The 25,432-nt window shown below is 40.6% G+C and overlaps 1 protein-coding gene across 2 annotated transcripts in view; it reads right to left on the bottom strand.

Annotated features, from left to right (window-relative positions):
- LOC124612096 (transcription initiation factor TFIID subunit 4) overlaps positions 1-25,432 on the bottom strand; it is a 196,314-nt gene that overhangs the window by 164,913 nt on the left and 5,969 nt on the right. For both annotated transcript variants that reach the window (XM_047140301.1, XM_047140300.1), the window contains exon 2: positions 20,691-20,885. In XM_047140301.1, the coding sequence (XP_046996257.1) occupies positions 20,691-20,885 (195 nt within the window). The remainder of the gene's footprint in view (positions 1-20,690; positions 20,886-25,432) is intronic.

The raw sequence follows: 25,432 nt of genomic DNA on the forward strand, positions 1-25,432 counted from the left end.
GGCCACTACAGCAAACAGGCCACCAATTCCTTTAAATAATTAAACACTTTTTTTTACTGACAACTAATGAACCTTTTTAATCTATTGGCTTATAAAGCCAGCTCACAGCCGGCCACAGGTTTCAAGTCTGTTATTACATTGCCAGTAGTGAGACATTCTATAGTTGCTTCTTAGTGTTTCTTCTTTTCGGTCAATAGATAGCATGACATGTTATATACCACTGGAAAACTGAAAAATCAATCTATTTAGTGGTATACAACACATTCGATTTCTTTCAATATTTGGCGAGTTATAAGCGATCATTTTCAGGGTTTTTTGCCAGCTGTATAGCATCAAGCAATGCCAGAAGAGGAAATCTAATGTCTATTGAATAAAAGTGACAGCAATGTTCTGAAAGCAATATTTCTAGTAGTTCTGATAATGAAGACAGATAGTGAGGACAGTAAGGCAAATGAAACAGACAGTGACTCTGATGTCACAGCAACAGGTGCTAGTGTTGCTAAAAGAAACAGAAAGTAGAAAAAAAAGGAATCAGGAATAATTCTGAATAAATCTTCCAAAATTTGATTTTCTGAGTCTTGCGGCATCAATCCCAGGGTTTAAAGACAACTCCCTCACCACTAACCTCTTTAGACATGTACAGAACAATGGTTCCAGCTTTGCCACAAGTTTCCACAAGTGAAATTCCCTGTTATTTGTCTGATTTCCAAAACAAGCCTTAGCATTTTTCCCTGACAAATTTTGAGATCTCAAGGGTGAGTTAAGATGTAAGTTGACAATCTGTCTTTGCAGCTACGGCACAAGAAACAACAGTGTAAATGAGGAAATCTCTATACATAAATAAAAAAATTAAATTAAATTAAAAAAAGACAAACAAACTTGTAAGCGTGTTTCCTGATGTCAGTAAAAATCTTTTGTAATGAACTGTTTTTAGGTGGAGAAAGCAAGCCAAATGATATATGGGTTTCATTAAGACCACTGATGTTATTTTATTTCAATAAAACGAAACACATTTGATGACAAAAATATGCATTTCCTTGGAGTTGCAAGACAGAGTTGAAATACCTTTACTGATTTCAGAAATAACCCCAGAAAAAAGTAGGCCTCTTGAAAGAAGTTTATAAGATTGGGGAAGAATTGTGTAAACCAACACTGTAGGTTCTACTATGTCCGTTATTTTCGGTTATTACCCACAGTGTTATATCTACTATTTTATAAGATTGGGGAAGAATTGTGTAAACCAACACTGTAGGTTCTACTATGTCCGTTATTTTCGGTTATTACCCACTGTGTTATATCTATTATTTTACAGGTATTTTGATTTTTCTTTTGACAAATATATAAGTACATAGTGTACAAACTGTCAGCGACTGACACTATTTTCTTCTTCTTATCGCCCATACTTTCTAACATATAAACTACTTTTTAAGTCCCAAAATGTACTGGATCAAATAAAATGTCTGTTGCAATTCCTGAAATCCATTGCCCATGGCCTCTGGCCTACTGAGGAACACCATAGTCCTGGAAACATGGATAAACCATGAAAATATGCAGTATTGTGTCACACACAAACAGACCCAGCCTGCGGGCAGATTGGTGAGACTAGACCCGACAGGCAGGACCTGAACATTAGTGGGAACCAATGACCTCAGATCGGCAGGCCCGATCAATTACAGATACCCACAGAAACAGCCAGCTGTTTTGGCCTGTCATGGAAATCCACTCGCGTGGGCAACTATTCACGAGCTACAGACACCACGTTGATGAAATGAGACAACAGTGATCAATCCACGCAACAGATAACTTTAAATACTCTGGGAATCACTAATAATGAGGATAGGTAGCAACTCATCATAAAGATGATTGCTGAGTTGCAGACAGGCTCGTAGCAAAGACAATCACACTCTCAAAACTAAATTTTCAGCCATAGCTTTTGCCAGAAAATGAGAGCACACACACATTCACATAATCACTCAAGACACAACTCATGCAAACATGACCGCCATCTCTGACTGCGCGTCTACAGTCTCTCAGAATCAGATCCAAACAAACCACTCCTCATGCCTTCCTGCCTCTCGTCAGCAGCTACTAGGCTAGTGGCAAGAAGTGGTTTCAGCACCGACTGCACGCTGAGGGGAGTGCTAGGAAGGGGAGAAGTAGTAGTAATGAGGGAGTGGGGAAGCAGTGCACATACTCAGCTGCACCCAACCAGTGACAATGCATGAAACGTCAATAAACATACAATTTCATCTACTGAGATAAAAACCGAGATTTTTCCAGTGCTTTTTTTTCCAATTTTCCTTCATATTTCGCTGATGTGTCTGAAATTCCCTGATATTTCCCGATTTCCAGAACCTGTGGCAACCCTGAGTTCATGTATCTTTCTCGAAGGATGCAGTAGTAGAAACAAATAGATAAGCAACTGATTGTCCTACTTCAAACTCAAACAATGCTTCATTTCCTACTTCACCTGACGAAATTCAAGAATATTTTGCTTTATGTATTCTTATGGCAAAGGTGAAGATGCTGACATTTCAGTCAAACTGTTCTTAAAAAAATAATAATAATAATAATAATAATAATAATAATAATAAAATAAAAATTTTGAAAATGCTGACCCTGCAAACCATCTAGACAAGTTCCAACCTGTTACTGAGCACCTCAAACAATATTTATTGTTTTGAATATAATAGAGGGAAACATTCCACATGGGGAAAATATATCTAAATTTTTTTAGAAATATTTATTGTTTATTATCCTGAAGAAGATGCTCAAATTCATGAAAGCTTCATGGAACTCATAGGAAGACTCTGCTACATCCAATTACATCCCCAAAAACGGGCTCTTTTCAGAATATAAAAGTCTTCAAAATTTGTGAGTTCAATAGTGGCTACTGTTCAGGATTTTATATTTATACTGGAAAAAAATCTGAGCTAAGCAATAAAGGAATCACAATTACTGAAGCAGTCATTACAGACCTCATGTAACTGTATTTAGACAATGAGCATACAGGACACACTGTTTTAGAAGTGTTTGTTGGTGTGGTATACTGGACAACAGGGACAGTCAGATCCACAAGGCAAAATATGCGAGCCCAGTTCCAAAACCTAAATTAAAAAAAGGAAAGATTCTCATGTTATTTTCACAAAAGCTCATGGCTCTGAAGCGGATGGATAAAAAAGAAGTAAATATTCTATCCACTATCCATACAGATGTCAATATGACAGCAACAGGAAAAACTGATGAGTAAAATCAAAATAACAGTTCAGAAGTCGCAAGCTACTATACAATACAACAATTCAATGAATGTAGTTGGCAGACAGGATGAACAGTTGTCATCTTTCCCTTTCATGAGAAGATATCCAATGGATATATGAAAATTTTCTTTTACCTGATGGACTTTGGATTTTCAATTCAAATGTCCCACTCAAAATAGTGAAAGGAAAAAAATCTTGTTTCAATCAGTTTAGAATTCACATGGCTGAGGACATAACAGAACTGGTCACTCTACCAGATTTCCCTAGAGGTGCGGCAGCGATCTGGAATTTCCGCTGGTACACTGCAAGCAGCAAGTTGGGCCCATTTTGCTAGGTTTATCTCCCCCTCCCCCAAATCCTTCATGAAAGCATGCTCCAAAAATCATGCAGTGTGTAAAGCAAGGAAGAAGAAAAGTGATACACAGTATGAGTGTGAGAAACACCTAACGGTGTTCCACATGCCTGAATGTTGTCCAACAAACACTTCTAAAACAATATTACCTTCAGGTGTGTTTGGAGCTTACGGGCAGACAGAGACAAGGTTACCAGCACCCTTACACACATTAAAACAAACAAATGTAGATAAAATGGTGAAAATGTTAACATACATGCTAAGACAATGAAGAGACACTAAACATGCTATATAGGAGATTAAAACACAAGTACAATGACAGAGGAGCTATAAGAAAGGCACAGGAAAATGTGACTGGCTGAACGCTTACAAAAAACATGGGTGAGCCAGTCACACAGTTAACACATTAAAATCATCTCTCTAAAATCCTGGGAAAAATGTTGGACAATTCATAACACTTTAAAAACTCACAAGTTGCCAAATGCGCTGAGGCTGGCTGGTCAGAAAATAAAACAGACTCCAACAAAATGTAGGGCATAGTGATCTGTACACCCCTAGCACCATTCATGAGAGGGTCCTCTCGACAGAGCAAGAAACAATGCACCATCAGACTTTGGCCTATGCAAATATAAGTAAGGAGGACCTTGTCCTGTCAACATGGCTGGAAAGAGGTATGCCACGGCCGTGTTGTAGGCTTTACTAGACGAATCTTATTGTCTGTCACTTCCAACCACTCATCCTCCCTCCGATGCAAGATTCTGGAGCTCAACAGCAAGGTTACTGCTTGCATGAGGATGGCACACTGAAATGGTCAAGTGTCACAACATGTTTCCTTGGCTACTAGATCCGCCCTTTCATTCCCTGCAATACTTATGTGCCCCGGTACCCATCAGAAAGACACCTCCCTTCCTCATTTGTTATAATTGGAGGAGGGATTCCTGGATATTCTGGACTAATTTATCTGCCGGGTACAGACATTTTAGAGAGTGAAGGCACTAAAAGAATCAGGACAGACAAGAAATTTAGCACTGGATGAACGTCTCATCTGCTCCAGTACCCACAAGATCTCATAATTCTGCAACGAAGATAGTAAACTCTTTAAGCAGTTGGACTTTGAGGACATGATCCGCGAAAACAGAAACAACCAACTAAAGCCCTCTGTTTAGGCCCATCCATAAAGACAGCTAAAAAGTTGTGGTGCTCATATAAAATGTCAGAAAATACCACATTAGAAACAGGAGGAGAAGTGTAATCTCTGCTGTATTGCACCAAATCTAAAATTACTCTCAGCCTCTGTGGTAACCAGGGCAGTACACAGTAACTATGATGGATTTAGGGTTGTGCTCGCTCCACATCAATTGACTCCAGCACACGCCACACATGGATCCCAAATGGCATTGTGGCTCATGGATAGTTGGAGAAAAGGGGTTCCAGACACGGACTAGTAACAGTATGGTATGTGGGTGAAGTCAGAGCTGTGAGGAAATTACATGCCTGACACACCACGAGGAGCTGCCGCTGGATGGTCAGTGGAGGTTCCCTGGCCTCAGCGCAGAGACTGGATATGGGACTGGTCTGTAAGCTCTTGTGGCTGGCCAAATCCCCTCATGGTGGACAGCATCAATGATCTTCAAATAAGAAGGCCTACCAATCCATACACTTTCCACCCATAGTCCAGCCACAAATGCACAAAAAGTCTTATAAAACTGGAGCAGACACGCCCTGCCTGCTCCCGAAGACCTGTAGCTACAGTGCTTCAGGTGTGGCAACCACGATTTGGAGTCAAAATGTTGTCCAGAAACTTCTTGAGTCTCTAAAATGTAGGATGGTGTCCCTCATATGCAAGTCAAATAAATTAAAAATATAACGAGAATAATTAAAATACACACACACACACACACACACACACACACACACACACACACACACACACACACACGCTCGTGCGCGCGCACACGCACGCTTATCTGCAGAAAATTGAAAATCTGTCTTTGGACTCCACTCCTCTAACCTCCGCAATGTAAGCTGCAATTGGTGGCTCGCTGCTGCAACACTGGAGGAGCAACAGAAAACAGTATAATCATCCACAAATAAGGATCAAGGTACAGGACTCCTGACTGTAGGCACGATACTGTTTGTGGCTATGGCAAAAAGGGTAACATTTAAAACAATTGCCTGATGGACACCATTATCCTGCTCAAACAATCTGACAGAGTGTCACCAACTGGAGTACTAAAAACCGCCGAGACAGGAAAGACTGTAAGAGGATGAGAAAGGGGCCCACGAAAGCCCCACTGATGCAGCTGCACGGTAATAATATGTATCCAAGTAGTGTCATATGCATTATTGATATCAAGGAAGATGTCAAAACAGTGATGTTTACATAGAAGAGACGGTTGAATAGCCGTCCTAACCTGCTGTCAACAGTGGACCGATATCTCCAGAATCCACACTAAGAGGAGCTGGTCTCTAACAACCAGATCAAATGATGGCTAACATTCACGCCAGGGTCTTCCTACACAGTTCGTTAAGGTGATATAATGGTAACTACAGGAATATGTGAGGTCCTTTCCTGGTCTGAGGAGAGGTATCAGAATTGGCTCCCTCCACGAGTAGGGCAAGATGCCTGTCTGCCACGTAAGATTAAAACATTTGAGGAGAATTTCCTTTGACGCCACTGACAAATGTCTAAGCATGCAGTACTAAATTTGGTCATGACCGGGTGCACTGTAATGAGTCTCAGACAGTGCCAATTCCAGCTCTTACATGGAGAGAGCGGAGTTGTAGGACTCAGAACTGTCGGATCTTAAGTCCAAGTTGCCTCTCTCTACAGTCACACGGCACCTACGAAACGCTGGATCCTGGCTTGCATTGGCAGTAGTTTTTGCAAAATATTCTCCAGCGTCTGAGCGATGTCGCTAGGTGGTGTTTGGAGACACATCTGTTTCAGCACTGCTGCTATTGGTAAACGACTGTGTTTATCGGAAATCCACCAGATGGCTTCCCGTACTTTTGTAGAACAAGTACAACAATTGATAGAGTCCTGGAATGCTTGCCATGATCTTTTCTTGCTCTCCTTAATTACACATCGAGCCTTGAAGCAATTCTTGCGACTCATAAGTCTATTAGGTTGTCTTCTGTAGGACAGTATTTAATCATCAAACAGCCGCACGCCCAGCCCTAATTGCTGAATGGCACTTATCTGCCAACCAAGGTACAGGTTGCCTCCAAAGATGACCTGAGTATTTTGGGGAGGATAAGTCAGTGACATGATAGATTACCTGTGATCCACCCAATGCTCGATGTTGTTGCGATGTTCAAATACAGCCAGCTGGATGAACAGTGTCCAGTTAGCCCTGCTGACCATCCATTTCGGTGGGTTCTGTTGAAGCAATTCTCCATCCAGCAGGTTAATGCGGAGTGGAAAGTGTTCATTGTAAAGAAGGTCATCAATGACTTCCTATTGAACAGAGTCTGCAAAGCCTGGAGAGCAGAGAGAGAGGTCATTGGCTGAGAATGACCCAGTAGTAGCACAAAAATGAGTGGAAGTACCGCTGTTTAGGATGCACAGCTCGTGGGATGCCATGAGGCCCTTAAAAACCTGACCCCGAGGGCAAGTGAAGGTTGAGTCCCACAAGACATTATGGGCATTGAAGTCTCCCAAGAGCAGAAATGGGTGGGGGAGTTGTTCCACAAGATCTGTGAGAGCCTCAGAGTCTACTGCATCAGAGGTAAATGCAAAGAGCAAATTGCAGTCCTCCAACACGTGCGAATTTCAACTGCAACTGCTTGCAGGTCAGTAGCCAGGAGGAGAGCAGAGGAGTGGTGTGTGTTATTTACAAACACAATAACCACTCCCTTGGTCCGCTCAGGCCATCCTTGCAATAGACTGTGTAGCACCTTAGGACAGGGACATTGGACACTTCAAAATGCCTTTCCTGCTAACACATGCACAGTGGGTGTTTCTGTGCTAGGATCTTCAGTTCCTCCACATTCAGCCTAAACCCATTAACATTCCACTGGAGGATGGGAGGCGTTTACCACGGAGGTTGCACTTTCACCTTGTCTTTCCGCCTGGGAGGGGAAGCTACCGTATTAGAAGGTTCAGTTTCGAGGTGAGATGATTGTCACAGCCAACAAGGTTCATTAGCTCTTATGTACAATCAAAAGATACGTCACAGAGGATTAGTTCACCATCATCGGACAGTTGACTTCCTGGCTCAGTCAGTGATTGACACTTTGTCTCAGATTGTTCGTCCTGTAGGCTTTTGGGCCACAACCGTGGCTATGGTAATAACAGCACCAGACGGTGGACCAGCCTGAACCTTTGGAGGGGCAAGGAGCTACATAACAGCAGCAACCATAGCCTTGTCCAAAGTCCTGGATGAAAGTATGGACTTCTACAGAAATGTAGCAGAACAAGTGCATTGGCAGACACAGGTACTAGTGCTGACACTGGCAACCTCCATTTGTGTTGCAGCATCAGTTTTAGGGACTGGCTGTTGAAGGAGGAGGAGGAGATTAGTGTTTAACGTCCCGTCGACAACGAGGTCATTAGAGACGGAGCGCAAGCTCGGGTGAGGGAAGGATGGGGAAGGAAATCGGCCATGCCCTTTCAAAGGAACCATCCCGGCATTTGCCTGAAGCGATTTAGGGAAATCACGGAAAACCTAAATCTGGATGGCCGGAGACGGGATTGAACCGTCGTCCTCCCGAATGCGAGTCCAGTGTGCTAACCACTGCGCCACCTCGCTCGGTGGCTGTTTAAGAACAGACACAAAGGAGGCAGCGAGTGTTGGGGGCTGCATGGCCTTTTAGATCTTTTTGCCCTCTCCATACGAGTTGTGTTTAGTGGTTTTTATTTTCTGTATCTTCTCTTCTTCAAGAAAGACACTGCAGACCCCATTCCATATAGGGTGATCTCCAGAGCAGTTGACACACTTCACAGGAGATGAACAGTCAACTTCTTCCTGGACAACCCTCTCACATTTGGCACAAGTGGCTTCTCCCTTATGTCTGATAGTAGTGTGCCAAAAGCACTGGCACTTAAAACAGCACATTTGGTTCGGGAAATAAGGCCATACACTGAGGCAAAGGAAACCTCCCTTGACACGCTCTGAAAGTTTTGTGCTGTTGAGTCCAATTTTACTAGATCACCATCCACCATTTCTGTTATACTTTGTGCATCAACAATGCCTTCATGGGCCCATTCATCTTTCAGTTCTTCTCTGGGGATGACAAAGAGATCCCTGGAAGTCACAACAACTTTGCTGTAATTCAAGGTGTTGCACAATTCTGCCTCTATTGCAAACTCCCCAATACTTCTAGCTTTTTGGAGGTTAACTGCTTGCTAGGAATTAGAAGTTTCCACTAACGATGTCCCATTTCACAAGTGCTTGACTGACTTTAAAGAGCACAGATTCCATTTAGGCCCTTTTGAATACAGAAGGGCAAAACCTTTTCAAAATTACCTTCTTTCAACTTGACTATGAAAAACACATTCTGGCCAGCAGCATATGTTCTGTTACTACAAATACCACCACTCTGCAGAAGTCCAGAATCAGGAAGACTGGCTATCCAAGTCCTCTTCTTTGACTGGATGTTGACACCTACCAGCGGCCCACCTATTCCGCTGGGAAGAGAAAGAGAAACCTCCGGAGGATCCATAAAAGTCACCTAGACAGAACCCCATATGCCTAGGTAAGCCTCACTGAGGTGAGGTAGGTTCCCCAGAAGTTGCCCACTAATGACTGTTCCACCTCAACAGCCAAGCATCCCACCAGCATGTAGCAAACCTTAAGATTGAGAGATTTTATAAATAGAGGTTTCTACCATCGTCATGAACCAGATGGTCAAGCCAAGATCCCCATTCCCTATGACACACAATGTCCCACTGTCACACCACATAATGGTCGCTGAAGCAAGTCCAGAGCTTACAGTGGCAGGGGACTGGTGGCACTTACCAGTTCCCAGCTCAAGAATACTGGGGTCACCAAGCCTGTACTCAACAAACGAATGATGAGCCCCTGAGGGCAGTATCATCTTCACTCCTCATCACTTCAGTAAATACTAAGGTAAGACTTATACAGAATTCCTCTCAAAAAAATTATATAATACTGACAAAATTGTGTAAGACAAAATACGCTGCTTTTTTGTAAATTTAAGTGGTAAATATAGGGTTGACTATTGGAAAAAATATTAGTAAGTCAAAGAATTAAAATAGTGATTACATCAGCTAAGAAGATTAATAGCAAAACATGTCAGGTACGGAGATATCAGATAGATGTAGATAACTTCCTATTGCCTTGTGCTAAGGTGCACTGATGTGAATTGGTTTGAGTACCTCAAGTTAAAACAGAGTTCGAGTGGTGTTGAAACCGGCTTGGTTTCACTCATTTCACATTTCTTCGGAATGCAGAACATTTCTTACACAGGATTCCTGAAAGATTTCAAATTTTTCCTTTATCATGATTTTGTGTAATTTCCATGCCTAGGCACTGGCTCACTGGTTGTAAGTATTATTTCAAAAAATCTGTTCAAAGAATTTTTTTGAGATTCAAAATACTTCTCAAATGTGTCACATGTCCAGGCCACTCCTTGGATTTTGTTTCTCCTCTTGACCCTGGAGGTGTTATCTCTTTCAAAATATGTTCCTCAGCTTGAGCTTCAGTGTTCCAGCATCAAACCTATAAAAGGGCTCAAACTCACAGTCTAATGACTTAACTACTCCTTCACTATGAAAGTACTGATGTTACAAAGAACTGCTTCTTGTCCCAATCCTAATCATTGGTGAGATTAGGTTGTTTTATCTTTGAGCTTGGAAAATTCTCATCCTCCAGGAAATTCACATTTCTGCTGACAGTTACTTGGTAAGTCTTCTTATCTATGAATTGACAGCATTCAGCTGCCCAGCAGTAGTGCTTGAATGTCAACTTCAGTGACTTCTTGTCCCGCTTCTTGTGATGTGGTTTTGCAATGCAAACCTGAGCAGCCAGAGATAAAGACCATGTGAGTGAGCTGTGCTTGTTTATGTGAATACATGTCTTTCTTTCCTGATGAGAACTTTGGTCAAAAGTCTTCCCACTGTGCCTGTTATTCTCTCTCTCTCTCTCTCTCTCTCTCTCTCTCTCTCTCTCTCTCTCTCTCTCACCCCCCCTCCCCACACACACACACACCACGTTCCGTAGGACCAAACTGAGGAGCAAATCTCCAATATCATGGAATGTCAGTACATGAAATTACAACATAAAAGTAATAACAGATAAAAATAAAATGTTTATGACCCAAAAAAACGTCAATCCATAAGTTTAAGTAAATGCAATCAATGCAATCAACAATACAACAAGAGTCAGCTTAATTTTTCAAGGAATTCCTCGACAGAATAGAAGGAGTGACCCGTGAGGAAACTCTTTAGTTTCGATTTGAAAGTGCGTGGATAGCCGCTGAGATTTTTTAACTGAATGGTACCTTATTGGAAATGGATGCAGCAGTATACTGCACACTTTCCTGCACAAGAGTTAAGGAAGTCCAATCCAAATGCAGATTTGATGTCTGCCGAGTATTAGCTGAGTGAAAACTGCTTATTCTTGGGAATAGCTAATGTTGTTACTAAGAAATGACAGTAAGGAATGTACAGGGTGTCACATTCATCTTGACCCCTCTAAACAACTGTTTGTCCAGATGCAAATTACAGAATGTTTCAAGCAAATGTTCTTCAGCCATCAGGGGGACATCAATCAGCATGATTGCCTTTGTTGTAACTTTGTTTTTCACAAAGATATGAACAGCGGTATGACTTTTTTAAATGGCACCCTGTATTTTTTATTCAGTAATTCATTTCCTCTCCTAAAGACCTATTCAAAAATTTATCACAGTACTATTCACTGGAACACAACATTACTAATTACATAACACAACATTGACTTTGAGCCCGGGATCACAAACTCGTCCACTTGCTGGAGTTGTCAGTAAAAACATAACACAAAATTGACTGACTCTCCTGTACCATTGCCCAGGAGTAGATTATTCAAAGGTGCTCAAAGTGGTGACCCTGGACACAGATACACTGGTGCACTCGTTGAATGAAATAATTTTTCACTGCTTCCAGTGTTGCCTGCTGAAGAGAATTACAAGCAAGCACGATATGTTCCTGCATGTCCTCTGGAGTTGTTGGAATATAACAATAGACAATGTCTTTAATGCATTCCCAAAGAAAAAAGTCCCGAGGATCTAAATCACGAGACCTAGCAGGCCAAGTAACTGTTCCTCCTCGACCAATCCATCTGGCAGGATACCTTCGGTTCAGAACAAGACGTGCAAGCAAGGCATTACGTGCTGGACATCCATCCTGTTGATACCACATAAGCATTCTGGTTCTTAGCGGCACTTCATCCAGAAGAGGAGGAAGAATTCGTGTGAGGAAGTTCGCATATACTGCGCTGTTTAGACTATCATTGATGAAATAAGGGCCAATAATTGTAGTACCAAGCATCCTACACCAAACGTTAACTCTTAATTGTCACTGACATTCCACCTGTCTAAGCCATCGTGGGTTGTCGCTGGACAAATAATGCATGTTCCTTGTATTTACCTGTCCTTTGTTTGAGAAGTGACATTCATCAGTAAATAGAACACTGGAGAAGAAGTTCGGGTTGGTGAGGATTTGCTGCTGTGCCCACTGACAGAACTGTATACGATTCTGGAAATCATTCCCATCCAATTCTCGACGCAGGTGTACATGGCAAGGATGGAACCAGTGATGCGTAAGAATACTATGTACACCGGTTTTAAGAATGCCAATCTCGTGTTCAAGCTGTTGTGTGCTCACATGTGGATTCATAGCAAAGGAAGCAAGAACAGTAACTTCGGCAGCTTTGTCTGTGCGAGTGCTACGGTGATTGCGTTGCGTGGGTTGAAATTTCCTGAAACATTGCAACAAGACGAGAAAACATCCGATGGGAAGTTAGCATTTCGCCTACCTTCAACAACAAAATAAAAGAAACATTATGTCGATGCAGATTGTAGGAAGGACAGCCTTTACTGTAAGCCTACACTACATAACAGTATTTTAAAGGACTAAACTACTGTACTAAATATACCTGTACATAAGAAAACAGTAATGCAATTACTGTTCTGCTGACTTACATTCCCCATAGATGAGTAGCATTTCTACCTCTCTTCGTTGATGTACATTCTACTCAGACAACTCTTCAACTGATGATGGTTGACGGAATGAAGCGTGTGCATTCTACCAATGTTTACATTTGTTCTCTGTCAACATCAGCATTTGGATATGTTCCATTACCCCGAGTACCTGCACTAAGCGCTGGGAGCATCAACTTCAATGTTGTGTTATGTAATTAATAATGTTGTGTTTCAGTGAATGTTACACTGTGATACATTTTTGAACAGGCCTTTAGGAGAGGAAATGAATTACCGAATAAAAAATAAAGGGTGCCATTTAAAAAAGTCATACTGCTGTTCATATCTTTTTAAAACCAAAGCTGCAATGAAGGCAATCATGCTGATTGATGTCCCCCTGACGGCTAAAGAACATTTGCTTGAAACATTTTGTAATTTGCATCTGGACAAACTGTTATTTAGGGTGGTCAAGATAAATGGGACACCCTGTATACATATTGAGAGGCCAATGTCAAAAGACCCAGACTCGTGAACAGGAGTCGACAAGAGGTTCGTGAACTTACACCACTTATTGCCCGAACCGCCCATTTCTGAGCCAAAAATATCCTTTTAGAATGGGAAGAGTTAGTCCAAAATATAATACCATACAACATAAGCAAATGAAAATAAGCAAAGTAGACTAATTTTCAGGTGGAACGATCACTCACTTCAGATACCGTTGGAATATAAAAATGGCAGCATTAAGTCTTTGAACAAGGTCCTGAATGTGGGCTTTCCACGACAGCTTACAATCTATCTGTACACCTAGAAATTTGAATTGTTCAGCTTCACTGGTCATATGCCCATTCTGCGAAATTAAAACATCAGTTTTTGTTGAATTGTGTGTTAGAAACTATAAAAACTGAGTCTTAGTGTGATGTAGCATTAGCTTTATTTTCTACAAGCCATGAACTTAGGTCATGAACTGCACTATCTGAAACCGAGCCAATGTTGCACACAATATCCCTTACTATCAAGCTAGTGTTATCAGCAAACAGAAATATTTTAGAGTTACGCATAATACTAGAGGGCATATCATTTATATAAGTAAGGAACAGGAGTGGCCCCTACACTGATCCCTGGGGCACTGCCCACTTGACTGTACCCCACTCAGACCCCACATCTCAGCCATTCTCAACATTGTGAATAATGACCTTTTGCTGTCTGTTGCTAAAGTAAGAGGTGAACCAATTGTGAGCTACTCCTTGTATTCCATAATGGTCCAACTGCTAGAGCAATATTTTGTGATCAACACAATCAAATGCCTTAGTTAAATCAAAAAATATGCCTAGTGTTTGAAACCTTTTGTTTAACCCATCCAATACCTCACAGAGAAAAGAGAATATAGCATTTTCAGTTGTTGAACGATTTCTAAAGCCGAACTGTAAATTTGACAGCAAATAATGTGATATAAAATGATCAATTATCCTTACATACACAGCCTTTTCAATAACTTTAGCAAACACTGATGGTGTAGAAATAGGTCTAAAATTGTCTTCATTATCCCTCTCTCCCTTTTCACGAAGCTGCTTTACTAGAGTACTTTAATCGTTCAGTCACAGCCATTATCTCTCACACTGACCAGGGCTGTTGCATGGCTTGGCATTATGAATCTTCCCTCCATTGTTTGTGATGTGAGTCAAGGCACAAGAATCTATGTACCACATCACCCTTTTATGAGAATGTTATAGTTCTACATCTACATTTATACTCCGCAAGCCACCCAAAGGCGTGTGGCGGAGGGCATTTTACGTGCCACTGTCATTATCTCCCTTTCCTGTTCCAGTCGCGTATGGTTCGCGGGAAGAACGACTGTCTGAAAGCCTCCGTGCGCGCTCTAATCTCTCTAATTTTACATTCGTGATCTCCTCGGGAGGTATAAGTAGGGGGAAGCAATATATTCGATACCTCATCCAGAAGCGCACCCTCTCGAAACCTGGCGAGCAATCTACACCGCGATGCAGAGCGCCTCTCTTGCAGAGTCTGCCACTTGAGTTTATTAAACATCTCCGTAACGCTATCACAGTTACCAAATAACCCTGTGACGAAATGCGCCGCTCTTCTTTGGATCTTCTCTATCTCCTCCGTCAAACCGATCTGGTACGGATCCCACACTGATGAGCAATACTCAAGTATAGGTCGAAAGGGTGTTTTGCAAGCCACCTCCTTTGTTGATGGACTACATTTTCTAAGCACTCTCCCAATGAATCTCAACCTGGTACCCGCCTTACCAACAATTAATTTTATATGATCATACCACTTCAAATCGTTCCGCACGCATACTCCCAGATATTTTACAGAAGTAACTGCTACCAGTGTTTGTTCCGCTATCATATAATCATACAATAAAGAATCCTTCTTTCTATGTATTCGCAATACATTACATTTGTCTATGTTAAGGGACAGTTGCCACTCCCTGCACCAAGTGCCTATCCGCTGCAGATCTTCCTGCATTTCGCTACAATTTTCTAATGCTGCAACTTCTCTGTATACTACAGCAACATCCGCGAAAAGCCGCATGGAACTTCCGACACTATCTACTAGGTCATTTACATATATTGTGAAAAGCAATGGTCCCATAACACTCCCCTGTGGCACGCCAGAGGTTACTTTAACGTCTGTAGACGTCTCTCCATTGATAACAACATGCTGTGTTCTGTTTGCTAAAAACTCTTCAATCCAGCCACACAGCTGGTCTGATATTCCGTAGGCTCTTACTTTGTTTATCAGGCGACAGTGCGTAACTGTATCGAACGCCTTCCGGAAGTCAAGAAAAATAGCATCTACCTGGGAGCCACCTTTATGATTATTTCTGAGGAGTTTTCTCCTTTTTAGTTTTTGCTCAATCAATATTTAGCGATTGATTAGGTTAATTACATTTGCAGCATTTAATAATACTTTTGTATGAAATTTTCATTTAGATGTAAGAATCATTCTTTATCGCCACTTGCTTCTTCAGGTTTGACATCTCGTTGTAGTTTTACTTTAAGACAATCTCTGGTAACACTTGCATCACTGTTTTCAAGTGTCACAATCATAGGTTGATAATGATTAGTTTCCTATCCGCTCTTCACTCACTGGAAACTTTATTTCATTTAACTAAAATGCATTCATTATGACTTTATCACTATAGTTGTCTATGAACTTGCATTTATCTCATTTGGTTGTGATTAATGTTCTACACAATCCCACTCTACATAAGGATACAGTCTTCACATGCTTTTTCTAGAATCATTCCAGTTTCTTTTGCTGTGTCCATGTTCCTTATATATGAACAATTTGTCTTGTCCACAAAGAGCCTAATCTGCGAATGTGTTTTTCTGTCTCTTTTTTTTTTCTGAGAATCACCTGATTTCGTCAGATCCAAAGAAGGGCTGTAACACTCACTTTTTGGTCTGAATGTACAAAATAAATACCAGTCAATCAACACATTTACAAATGCACAACACTCATGGGGAAAAAACAAGGAGTAAACTGTTGATAGAAGTTTACGTATTCCATTAGTTATATTAGATTAATAATATTACAAAACATGATTTTTGGTGTTTGTGTAACTTCCGCTGTTCTTGAAGTACTTTATTGTGCTGATTTCAGATCTTAATAGTTTGGGGACATGGATCTACACCACATAAATAGAACACTTGCAGCATATAATGAATGAATAAAACTCTATTTGTTCCAATCTTGCCAAAACTACTTAATGCTAAGAAGAATCAACACACACTCAGAAATTACTTAACACGACAGAAAAGATAAAAAACAGTGTCCATGAAAGAAACACCTTGCACCCTCCGACATCATTTCACACAGCTGCATGGAAAAAATGCTGCCACACAGGTGCCCCCTCCCCCCTCTTACAATGTGGAATCCCTGGGATGTATTGATACTTTAATTCAATGGCCAGTTCTTGTGTGCGTGTGATGTCTTGGGAGCGGTGACGGGATTGTTTGTGGTGGTGAAGCATCTGTCAGTTGTGGCACTGGCACGGGTACCAGACGTCCTTTCAGTTTGTTCTGCGTTCGCTGTGTCTTGACGCACAGGTAAAGCACCTGAGATTGGTGTGAGTAAAACCCACGCTGGATTAAAATGTTCAATCGAGACTTTCGTTGAAAGGTCATTGTATAATATGGTCATGTTGTACTTTTCTCTACTCAGCACCTCAAAAGAGCCACTATAAGGCGGCTGTAAGGACAACTTGGTCAAGTCTGTTCTTAACATTACATGAGAGCAACCATGCAAGTCTTAGTGTATGGGTGCCATGGCGTGAAGGCAGTGTGCAACACATACATTCATACAGTCACATTTTAGCTGCTGCACACACTGCATGAGGTCCTCTGACTTTGGCAGTGAGACAGATACTAAATAGTCTTCCAGAATCAGTAGCAAATCACTGTAAACCATCTCAGTCACTGACGTACCAACGTCAGGTTTGTGATCTGTTTGCAGGCCTATCAATACTAATGGTAACGCTTCCATCCATCTCTCTTGATGACACATCGATGCTGCTTTCAGCATTCTGTGCTGCCGTTCCATCATACCATTACTGGCAGGGTGATAGGTACACATGTGGCGGCATTGGAAACCGCAAATTTTGGCCAGCTCTAGGAACAGTGTGGACAAAAAGTAACGTCCTTGATCAGTCATATAACGTGACAGTAGCATGCGAAACGTGTAACCACTCACTCACACAGAAATGTCTTCACTGTAGTTTCAGCTGTTATATAGTGTATTGGAATTGCCTCTGCCCACCTTGTACACCTTCCTATGGCTGTAGATAAATACCTTAACTTTCTGACTGTGGTAGAGATCTAACGAGGTGCATATTAACATGTGTGAATCTAGCAGAGGTACCTTCAAAATTTCCAATATCAGCATGTACATGTTGGTCTACATTACCTTGCTGACAAGGAATACAGGAATGTACCTAAAGGGATGTTTCTCTTTTCAAAGTAGGCCACACAAACGTCTGATATTAACGCCGAGGTCTGGTTGTTCAGGTTAGTTATCACCGAAGCGAACTTCTCAAGACCGTTGTCTACTATCCGTTGTTGAAATATTTTTTCCATTATTGCAAAATATGTATGGATGAATGAGAGTGCTCATAACTGCAATAATTGAGTGGGCGAATTGCTGAAACCAGCAGGTAGATCCATTACTATTTCCCGCTGTGGTTGTGCTGTAGCAATCATCACTGTTTCTGAAGATGCTGCCTTATTGGGCTGTGGTGGCATTGTTGCCCCAACATCATTTCTTTGTACAGCATATGCTTCAAGTTCATAGCTTCCAAAAGATGTAGCTGCATTTGAACCTAAGTTTCACAGCAAGAAATTTTATTGCAAGTAGGAGAGAGAGACTGAGACAGTGGAAAAATGGGAAGAGGAAATCAATGCTTTTTGCAATGTCCATGGTTTGGAGGGAAACATGACTTGCTATTTTTGTATTGTTAAGGTTGAGGGTCACAATACAAAAAGTAAGAATATAAAATATTCCATCATTTCTTCAACCTTACAACCTGTTACGCATGGTGAATCTCTTCCCATTCCAATTCCACCACCCATTCTTGGGCGACATGAAAGCAAGTCAAAAAACGTGATGTGATGATGATTACAAGCCGAAGGAAGATTCTGCACCAGAATTATTTAATCGAAACAAACTAAATGATTTAAATTGTAACCTGAATCTGAAAAAAGATGCTACCAAACTTCTTGGGTTAAGACTGGGATGAAAAAAAGAAAAAAAAATCCTTTACTTCATGGAGTATCATTCTCTTCGTACAGGAACAGAGAAAAGGAATTAATAAAACTCTTTAAAGGAGAAGACCATATGGTTTTTTTTGTTCTGTTATTAAGGAGTTTATTGAACTTCTGTAACGTCACTTAGGTCCTAAGTCAGTGGAGGTTGTTTATAGACTTGTCAAAATGTAGACTGAAAGGTGTATGTTTAGGTATTGGAAATTTGTTGGGGTCAATACCTATTACCACGATGAGGCACACAAAATATGAGAACTATGAAAAATATTCATGGACATTATCTTCAAATTTAAAATAGATGGCATATTACTTGGTCAACAATCGTGTACCATTTATGATTGGGACAGCCGAGTCAAAGAGAAGCGCTGGAAGGTGACTAAATACCTTGAAAGAAAAACCCTTCAACCTACGGCAATACCGACATATCTGTTTCAGGCAAATATTTTTCAATTTAAGTAAAATCAATATTTTACATATGAATGTGATGAAGAACTTAGAACAAGTTCACACAACAATGATAAAATCTGTGTTGTATGTGTCATGTTGATATCCTCAACAAAGTCTCATGAACATAAAATATCATAAAATAAAATAAAATTTTTCCCACAAAGATAAATAAGATACTCTTATACAAAATGCATCCTCCATTGGTATACGTAATGAGCAAGATGGCTTAGTGACTAACAAACAAACAAAAAATTCAAAGATTAGTTTTTGAGCCGACCTGAAACTAGGATCTATTTTTTACACACACACACACACACACACACACACACACACACACACGTGCATGTGTCCCTACATAGTGCTGGCTGGACACACAATACCGTAATTGCAGTTCGGTATATGGATTGGGTGGGGGTTTGTCAGGTGGGGTAGGTAGAGGGGGAGAGAAATGGAAGGGAGGAAGAGTAGTCGAGCATGGTTCGCTATGGGCTCAGAGGGAGTCAAGACTGTTAGCTGGCTAGGAATGCAGGAGGGTGGTGTGGCAGGTGCACAGGCTAGGCATGTGATGCATGGCTGCTGGAGCCGATGAGAAGCAGTGCACTGGAAAGGGGTAACAGGACAGAGGAAGGGGAAATTGCTGAGTGAAGGATGTGGGAACGGTGTGTTAATGGATATTGAGGCCAGGATGGTTATGGAAGCAAATGAAAAGTTGCAAGGATAATTGCCATCTGCATAGTTCAGAAACACTGGTGATGCTGGAGGAAAGGATCCAGATGGCCCTGTTGTGAAGCAGCCACTGAAATTCAGCATGTTGTCCTCACGTGCATGTTGTGCCACCAGATGGTCTACTTTCTTCTTGGCCACAGTTTGGAAGTGGCCATTCATTCTGGCAGGCAACTAGTTGATTGTCACACCAACATAAAAGGCTTTGCAGTGACTGAAGCAGAGTTGGTATACGAAGTGACTGCTTTCACAGGTGGCCCTGACTCTGACGGTGTATGTTAAGTTTATGAAAGGACTGGAGTAGAAAGTGCTGGGTGGATGGCTTTTACAGGCCTTACACATGGGTCAGTTCACTACATGGGTCAGTTCACTACACAGTGGCACAACTTTCAGCTGAGCAGATCATGCTGGATTCCAATGGCTGCTTCACAACCCGGGCCACCTGAATTCCTCCCTCCACCATCTTCTGAACTGTGTAGATGGGAGTTATCCTTGCAACACATCCTCAGCTCCTGTAACCTTCCTTGCATCAACCTCCATTAACCCACTATCCCCACATAATTTCCCTTTCTTCTGTCCTATGGCCCCCTCTCAAGTGACATCTTCACATCACCGTCATCGTGCACCGCTCCTCACCGGCTCCAGCATCCATGCATCACATACCTTGTCCGTGTACTAGCCACCCTTCCCTCCACATTCCTTGCCAAGCAACTGGCTGGCTGCCTACATTAAGCTGCTTGAAGACTCAATGCTCCTGCTATTCGCTGAGTGGTCTCCTTTACTCCTAAATTATTTACATTCTACCAGAACCTTCCAACTATACTTCTGGTACATAGCAAAATAAAAAAATAAAATTAACAGTGGAATGACAATCATACTTGTTCAGCTGTCTGCACATTAATAATCTGAAGCTGAATTACAAAACCAATTTCGGCAACAATAAAAATTATAAGATGACAGTAAATATAATATGAAACTTACCGCTGGAACTGACTGAATCCTGAAGGTACTGCCACTTGGTATCGTAGCAGTGCCACTGTTTGGAGTAACAGTCGAACTATGCGTTGTCGGTACAGGCCCCATCCGCAGTAATTGATACTGGCCATTTTCAGTCTTCAATAATAGATGACCTTGTGTACCAGGTTGCAAGCCTTGTAGTGTTTGTAGTGTAATCTGCTACAAGTTTTCAGGTGAAAACAAACACAAAAAAGAATAAGAGATTAGATTATGTAAAGTGGAAATCAGATGTGATAGAGACGCCACAAAATGTTCATACATAATTTTAAATTCTGACACACAGGGTCATATCCCAATTTGCTGCTGTCAATGTAATGAAATGCCAAAGACTGAGAATTATGTATTCTTTATCTGTATGTCTTCCACAAATACTTTGCACCATCAGGGTCATTCCATGTAAACGAGGAATTATTATCAAAAAATTAATTTTTCTGTGGGAATACTTTCCCCCATTACATATGTAGGCTGGGCATCGAATTTTGTTGGCAAGATTGATTTTTGCTTCCAAAACCTATTGTTTACTTGTGGCAACCATTGTTTTGAAGACTATATTGTTGAGTCTGTTCACGCAGAAGATCTTATCAATTTCAAGGTAAGTAAAAAATCACGAAATTTATAATAATTCTTTATGGTTTGTAATCACTTTAAAGTTCATAACTTCTTCTTCTTCTTTTTGATATATTTTTAGAAGTAAACAATTTAAGCATGATAAATACAAAAACATTTATATAATTTCCTGGAATAGGATATTTAAATCACATAGCCTAATGTGAGTTACCAATATTTATGTAACGTGTGTTACCATAATTTTTGTAGGGTTAGTTATAATTTTGAGCAGTCCGATTGGGTCTGAATTACATACAACACAACTAACAACATATTTAATGTATATTTATCTCCATATGCGACATAAAATCCCATAGGGTACAGCTATTTCTACTTTACAAAAATTTGCAATTTTGCAGAATGCCTTTAAGTGCAGCTGAAAAGATGAGAAGAAGAAGAAGGCAGAAATTGAAAGATGAAGGCAGATATGAAGAAAATAAAATCAAACACAAGGAAACTATGAAAAAATTCAGGAAAAAGAAGCAGGAACTGGAAAAATGTTTGAGTAAAAGAGAACAAGAAAGGATTGCTGCAGACAGGAAACAGAATGTTAGAGAAAGAGTTGCCAAGTGCAGGAAGTGGCTAAAGGAATTATCTTCAACTACACCAAATAGTTCTGCCTCTCCACCATACAAAAATAGGTTGGTTGGTTGTTTTGGGGAAGGAGACCAGACATCGAGGTCATCGGTCTCATCAGATGAGGGAAGGACGGGGAAGGAAGGCGGCCATGCCCTTTGAAAGGAACCATCCCGGCATTTGCCTGGAGCGATTTAGGGAAATCACGGAAAACCTAAATCAGGATGGCCGGATGCGGGATTGAACCGTCGTCCTTCCGAATGCGAGTCCAGTGTCTAACCACTGCGCCACCTCGCTCGGTACAAAAATAGGTCTTCATAGGGAAAAGATATATCAAAAGTGAAATGTGTACTTCCAGCATCACCCAGAAAACAAAAATTTGTTATTAGAAGGTTGTATCATACATCTGTTGAGCTTTTAGAAGTAGGAAGAATCTCTAAACAAAAAATAAGTGATGAAATGTTAAGTGTGAGCAAATTCTATGAAAGGGATGACATTAGCAGACAGGCCCCTGGACGCAAAGATGTTGTGACTGTAAAACGTGAGAAAGGTAAGAGTAAGTTGCAAGTACGACACTTGATGTTCTCTTCGAAAGAAGCCCATGCAATGTTTTGTGAAGAAAATTGCAAAGTGATTGGCAAAAGTAAATTCGCAAAATTAAGACCTAAACATGTCATGCTTGCCAATAAACTTCCACACAATGTGTGTGTCTGCAGATATCCTGAGAATTTCATTTGTGCTATTAACTCTCTTCATAGCATAGTACCTCAAATACCTAAGTACACCAGTAACTGGCCAGAATTTTTTCTATGTGCAGAGCCTAGAGCCGATTGTTGGTTGGGAAAGTGCATGAAATATAAAGATTTATTGGCAGTTAAACTTCTTGATTTATGTACTGGTGTATAAGAGTACGGCATGAAATGGTATGTGTGGCAGGAGGGTGATGGCAGAATTTTGAAAGTAGAAGAAGGTACATTATAGAATCTTATTTGATCATATTCTTACCATAGGACTGAAATTTTTAGAGCACTGCTACTTTAAGAGAGAACAATCAAAGAACTATCAGAGTGATAAAGAATCACTGCCTTCTGCGATGCTAACTGCCATGATGCAAATCGATTTTTATGAAAATTTTACATGTGTAAGTCAAGATGAAATTCAAAGTACACAATGGCAGCAGAATCAAATTAGTATTTTTACTGCCACGATTTGGCATTCAGGTGCTTCTCACCCCTATGTCTTGCTATCTGGTAATCTTGACCACGCAAATAACACTGTCATTCCCTATGTTGATAGACTTCTTGAAAAACTACCAAAAAATATTGGAGAAGTTACAATCTGGTCAGATGGTCCTGCTTCCCAGTTTAAAAACAAATATATCGGAGAGGCTACAAAAGTTTTAAGAAAGAGTCATACCAAAACAATTACATGGAAGTACTTTGCAACTTCTCGTGGGAAGGGACCAGTGGATGAAATTGGTGAGGCTGTCAAACACCAAGTTTGGTCTCGTGTGAAAAGCAGGAAATGTGTTGTAAACAATGCAACAGATTTGGTAAAAGCATTGTTGGATTCTTCTTCTAATGTGACATAATTTCTTATGGGCGAAGAAGACTTTAGTCAAAGAGGCAAAAAAACTACATCTCTCAGCCTTAATCAAGAACTGCAATCCTTTCTTGAACATTTCTAAAATTCATCACTTGGAACGCTACAATAATGAAGTTGTAGGACACACCACTTATTCAGCTGCAGAGGAAAACACATATAGAACAGAAAAATCACTAGATATACACGTAGATGACTGGGTGGTGGTAAAATACGACAATTCATATTTTCCTGGTAATGTTTCTAAAATTGAAAATGGTGAGTTTAAAGTTGATGTTATTATGAAAGATGGGAAGTTTTTGGAAGTGGCCTGAAATTAAAGATGAGTTATACTACACTAAAGACAAGCTTGTCAGAAAAGTGAACCCTCCAAGTGTTGTAAATTCCCGTGGTTATTTCAAGCTTGACTGTGATCTGTGACAATGTAACGTGAGTTACCGTATGTCGTAACGTGAGTTACCTGTTCATTATGTTTTAATATTTATTTTATTGGAGATTAAATGTTTGGAACTTTGTTAAAATACTTATAAGATCTTCTGGTATTATGTGTAAAACTTACAATAAATGTTCACATAAAACAGAGCAGACTTTTGTATTTTCTTTATCATATACAAAAGCCATTTCTTGGAAATGTAACGTGAGTTACCAAGAATAATTATAAGATTTGGTTTTATAAATATAGTAATGTAACAATTATTGTGATATAAGTTTATAGAGCATTCTGTATAAAATATGTTTTGAAGTACAGAAGAGTCTGATTCTGCCGTCTACTTTGACCCACGACGTCACCAATATGGTGGAAACTACCATTCACTGTGACTGCAATATCGCACCTATTACATCATTATGTAAACATGACAACAAACACGAAAATAGATCGAAACACCAACACACACATCTTGCACCAAAATTATAATCAAACAAACCGTACAAGCATGGGAAATGGGGGTTTTTGGGTGTGGGCAAACTAAATATAAACACATATAAATACACACCACCATACCAAACCACACAAAATGACGAAATAAATTGACAACACAAAATTCTCAAATTCCACTACACACAATATCCTCTGGAATCTGTCACTTCCCTTCACCTATATAGCTCAACTGTAACAGTCAATACCACATTATAAAACTCCAAAAATTATACCAACGCCGTAACTATTGGTACCACTAAACCAACACCTTGACAAACAAAATTGGAAACAACCACTTACCACAAAATAATTCCGACACTGCACTCTACGTCAGCCACACACACACACACACACACACACACACACACACACACACACACACACACACAAAACAACCAAAAGAAACTCCCAACCTACCCACAACCTACCACCCCTCTCTCCCCCCCCCCCCCCAAAAAAAATCAAAGATTCACCAATAAATAAAAACCATAAAGTAAACAAATCTCAATCACACACTACAACTCAAAAACAGCTGCAACAAAATAGATCCTCCACAACATAATCACAACCACCACTCCCTACCCACCTGCCTCCACAAACATTACCAACAACTACACCCCCTCCCCGAGCCACCCACCCTCACACCACCACCTTAACCAACCACCTTCGGCCCATACATTTTACTAATTGCCCTTTAGAAAAAAATACACAAAAAATGCAATAGTCGCCAGGGACGCTCTTCCGTCAACAATACTCATCTAAATGAGACTGAAGGTTAGAAGAGCGCCTCTTTCCCCTTCCAATAACTGACCTAACCACCCCACAAAACCCCTCTATTTGCATTTGTACATTCCCCAGTCTCATAATTCTTGAATTCTAAACTATGGTTAACAACTGAATGATGATACCCCCTCTCGCCCAACCACCTATAAGGTGAAAAAGCATTAGAAACTATTGTGCTGCCCTCCTCTATACACTCCTCAATTAATCCCAATTCCCTTTT

Source organism: Schistocerca americana, chromosome 1, assembly GCF_021461395.2.
Source record: "Schistocerca americana isolate TAMUIC-IGC-003095 chromosome 1, iqSchAmer2.1, whole genome shotgun sequence".
In the NCBI taxonomy this organism is placed as follows: domain Eukaryota; kingdom Metazoa; phylum Arthropoda; class Insecta; order Orthoptera; family Acrididae; genus Schistocerca; species Schistocerca americana.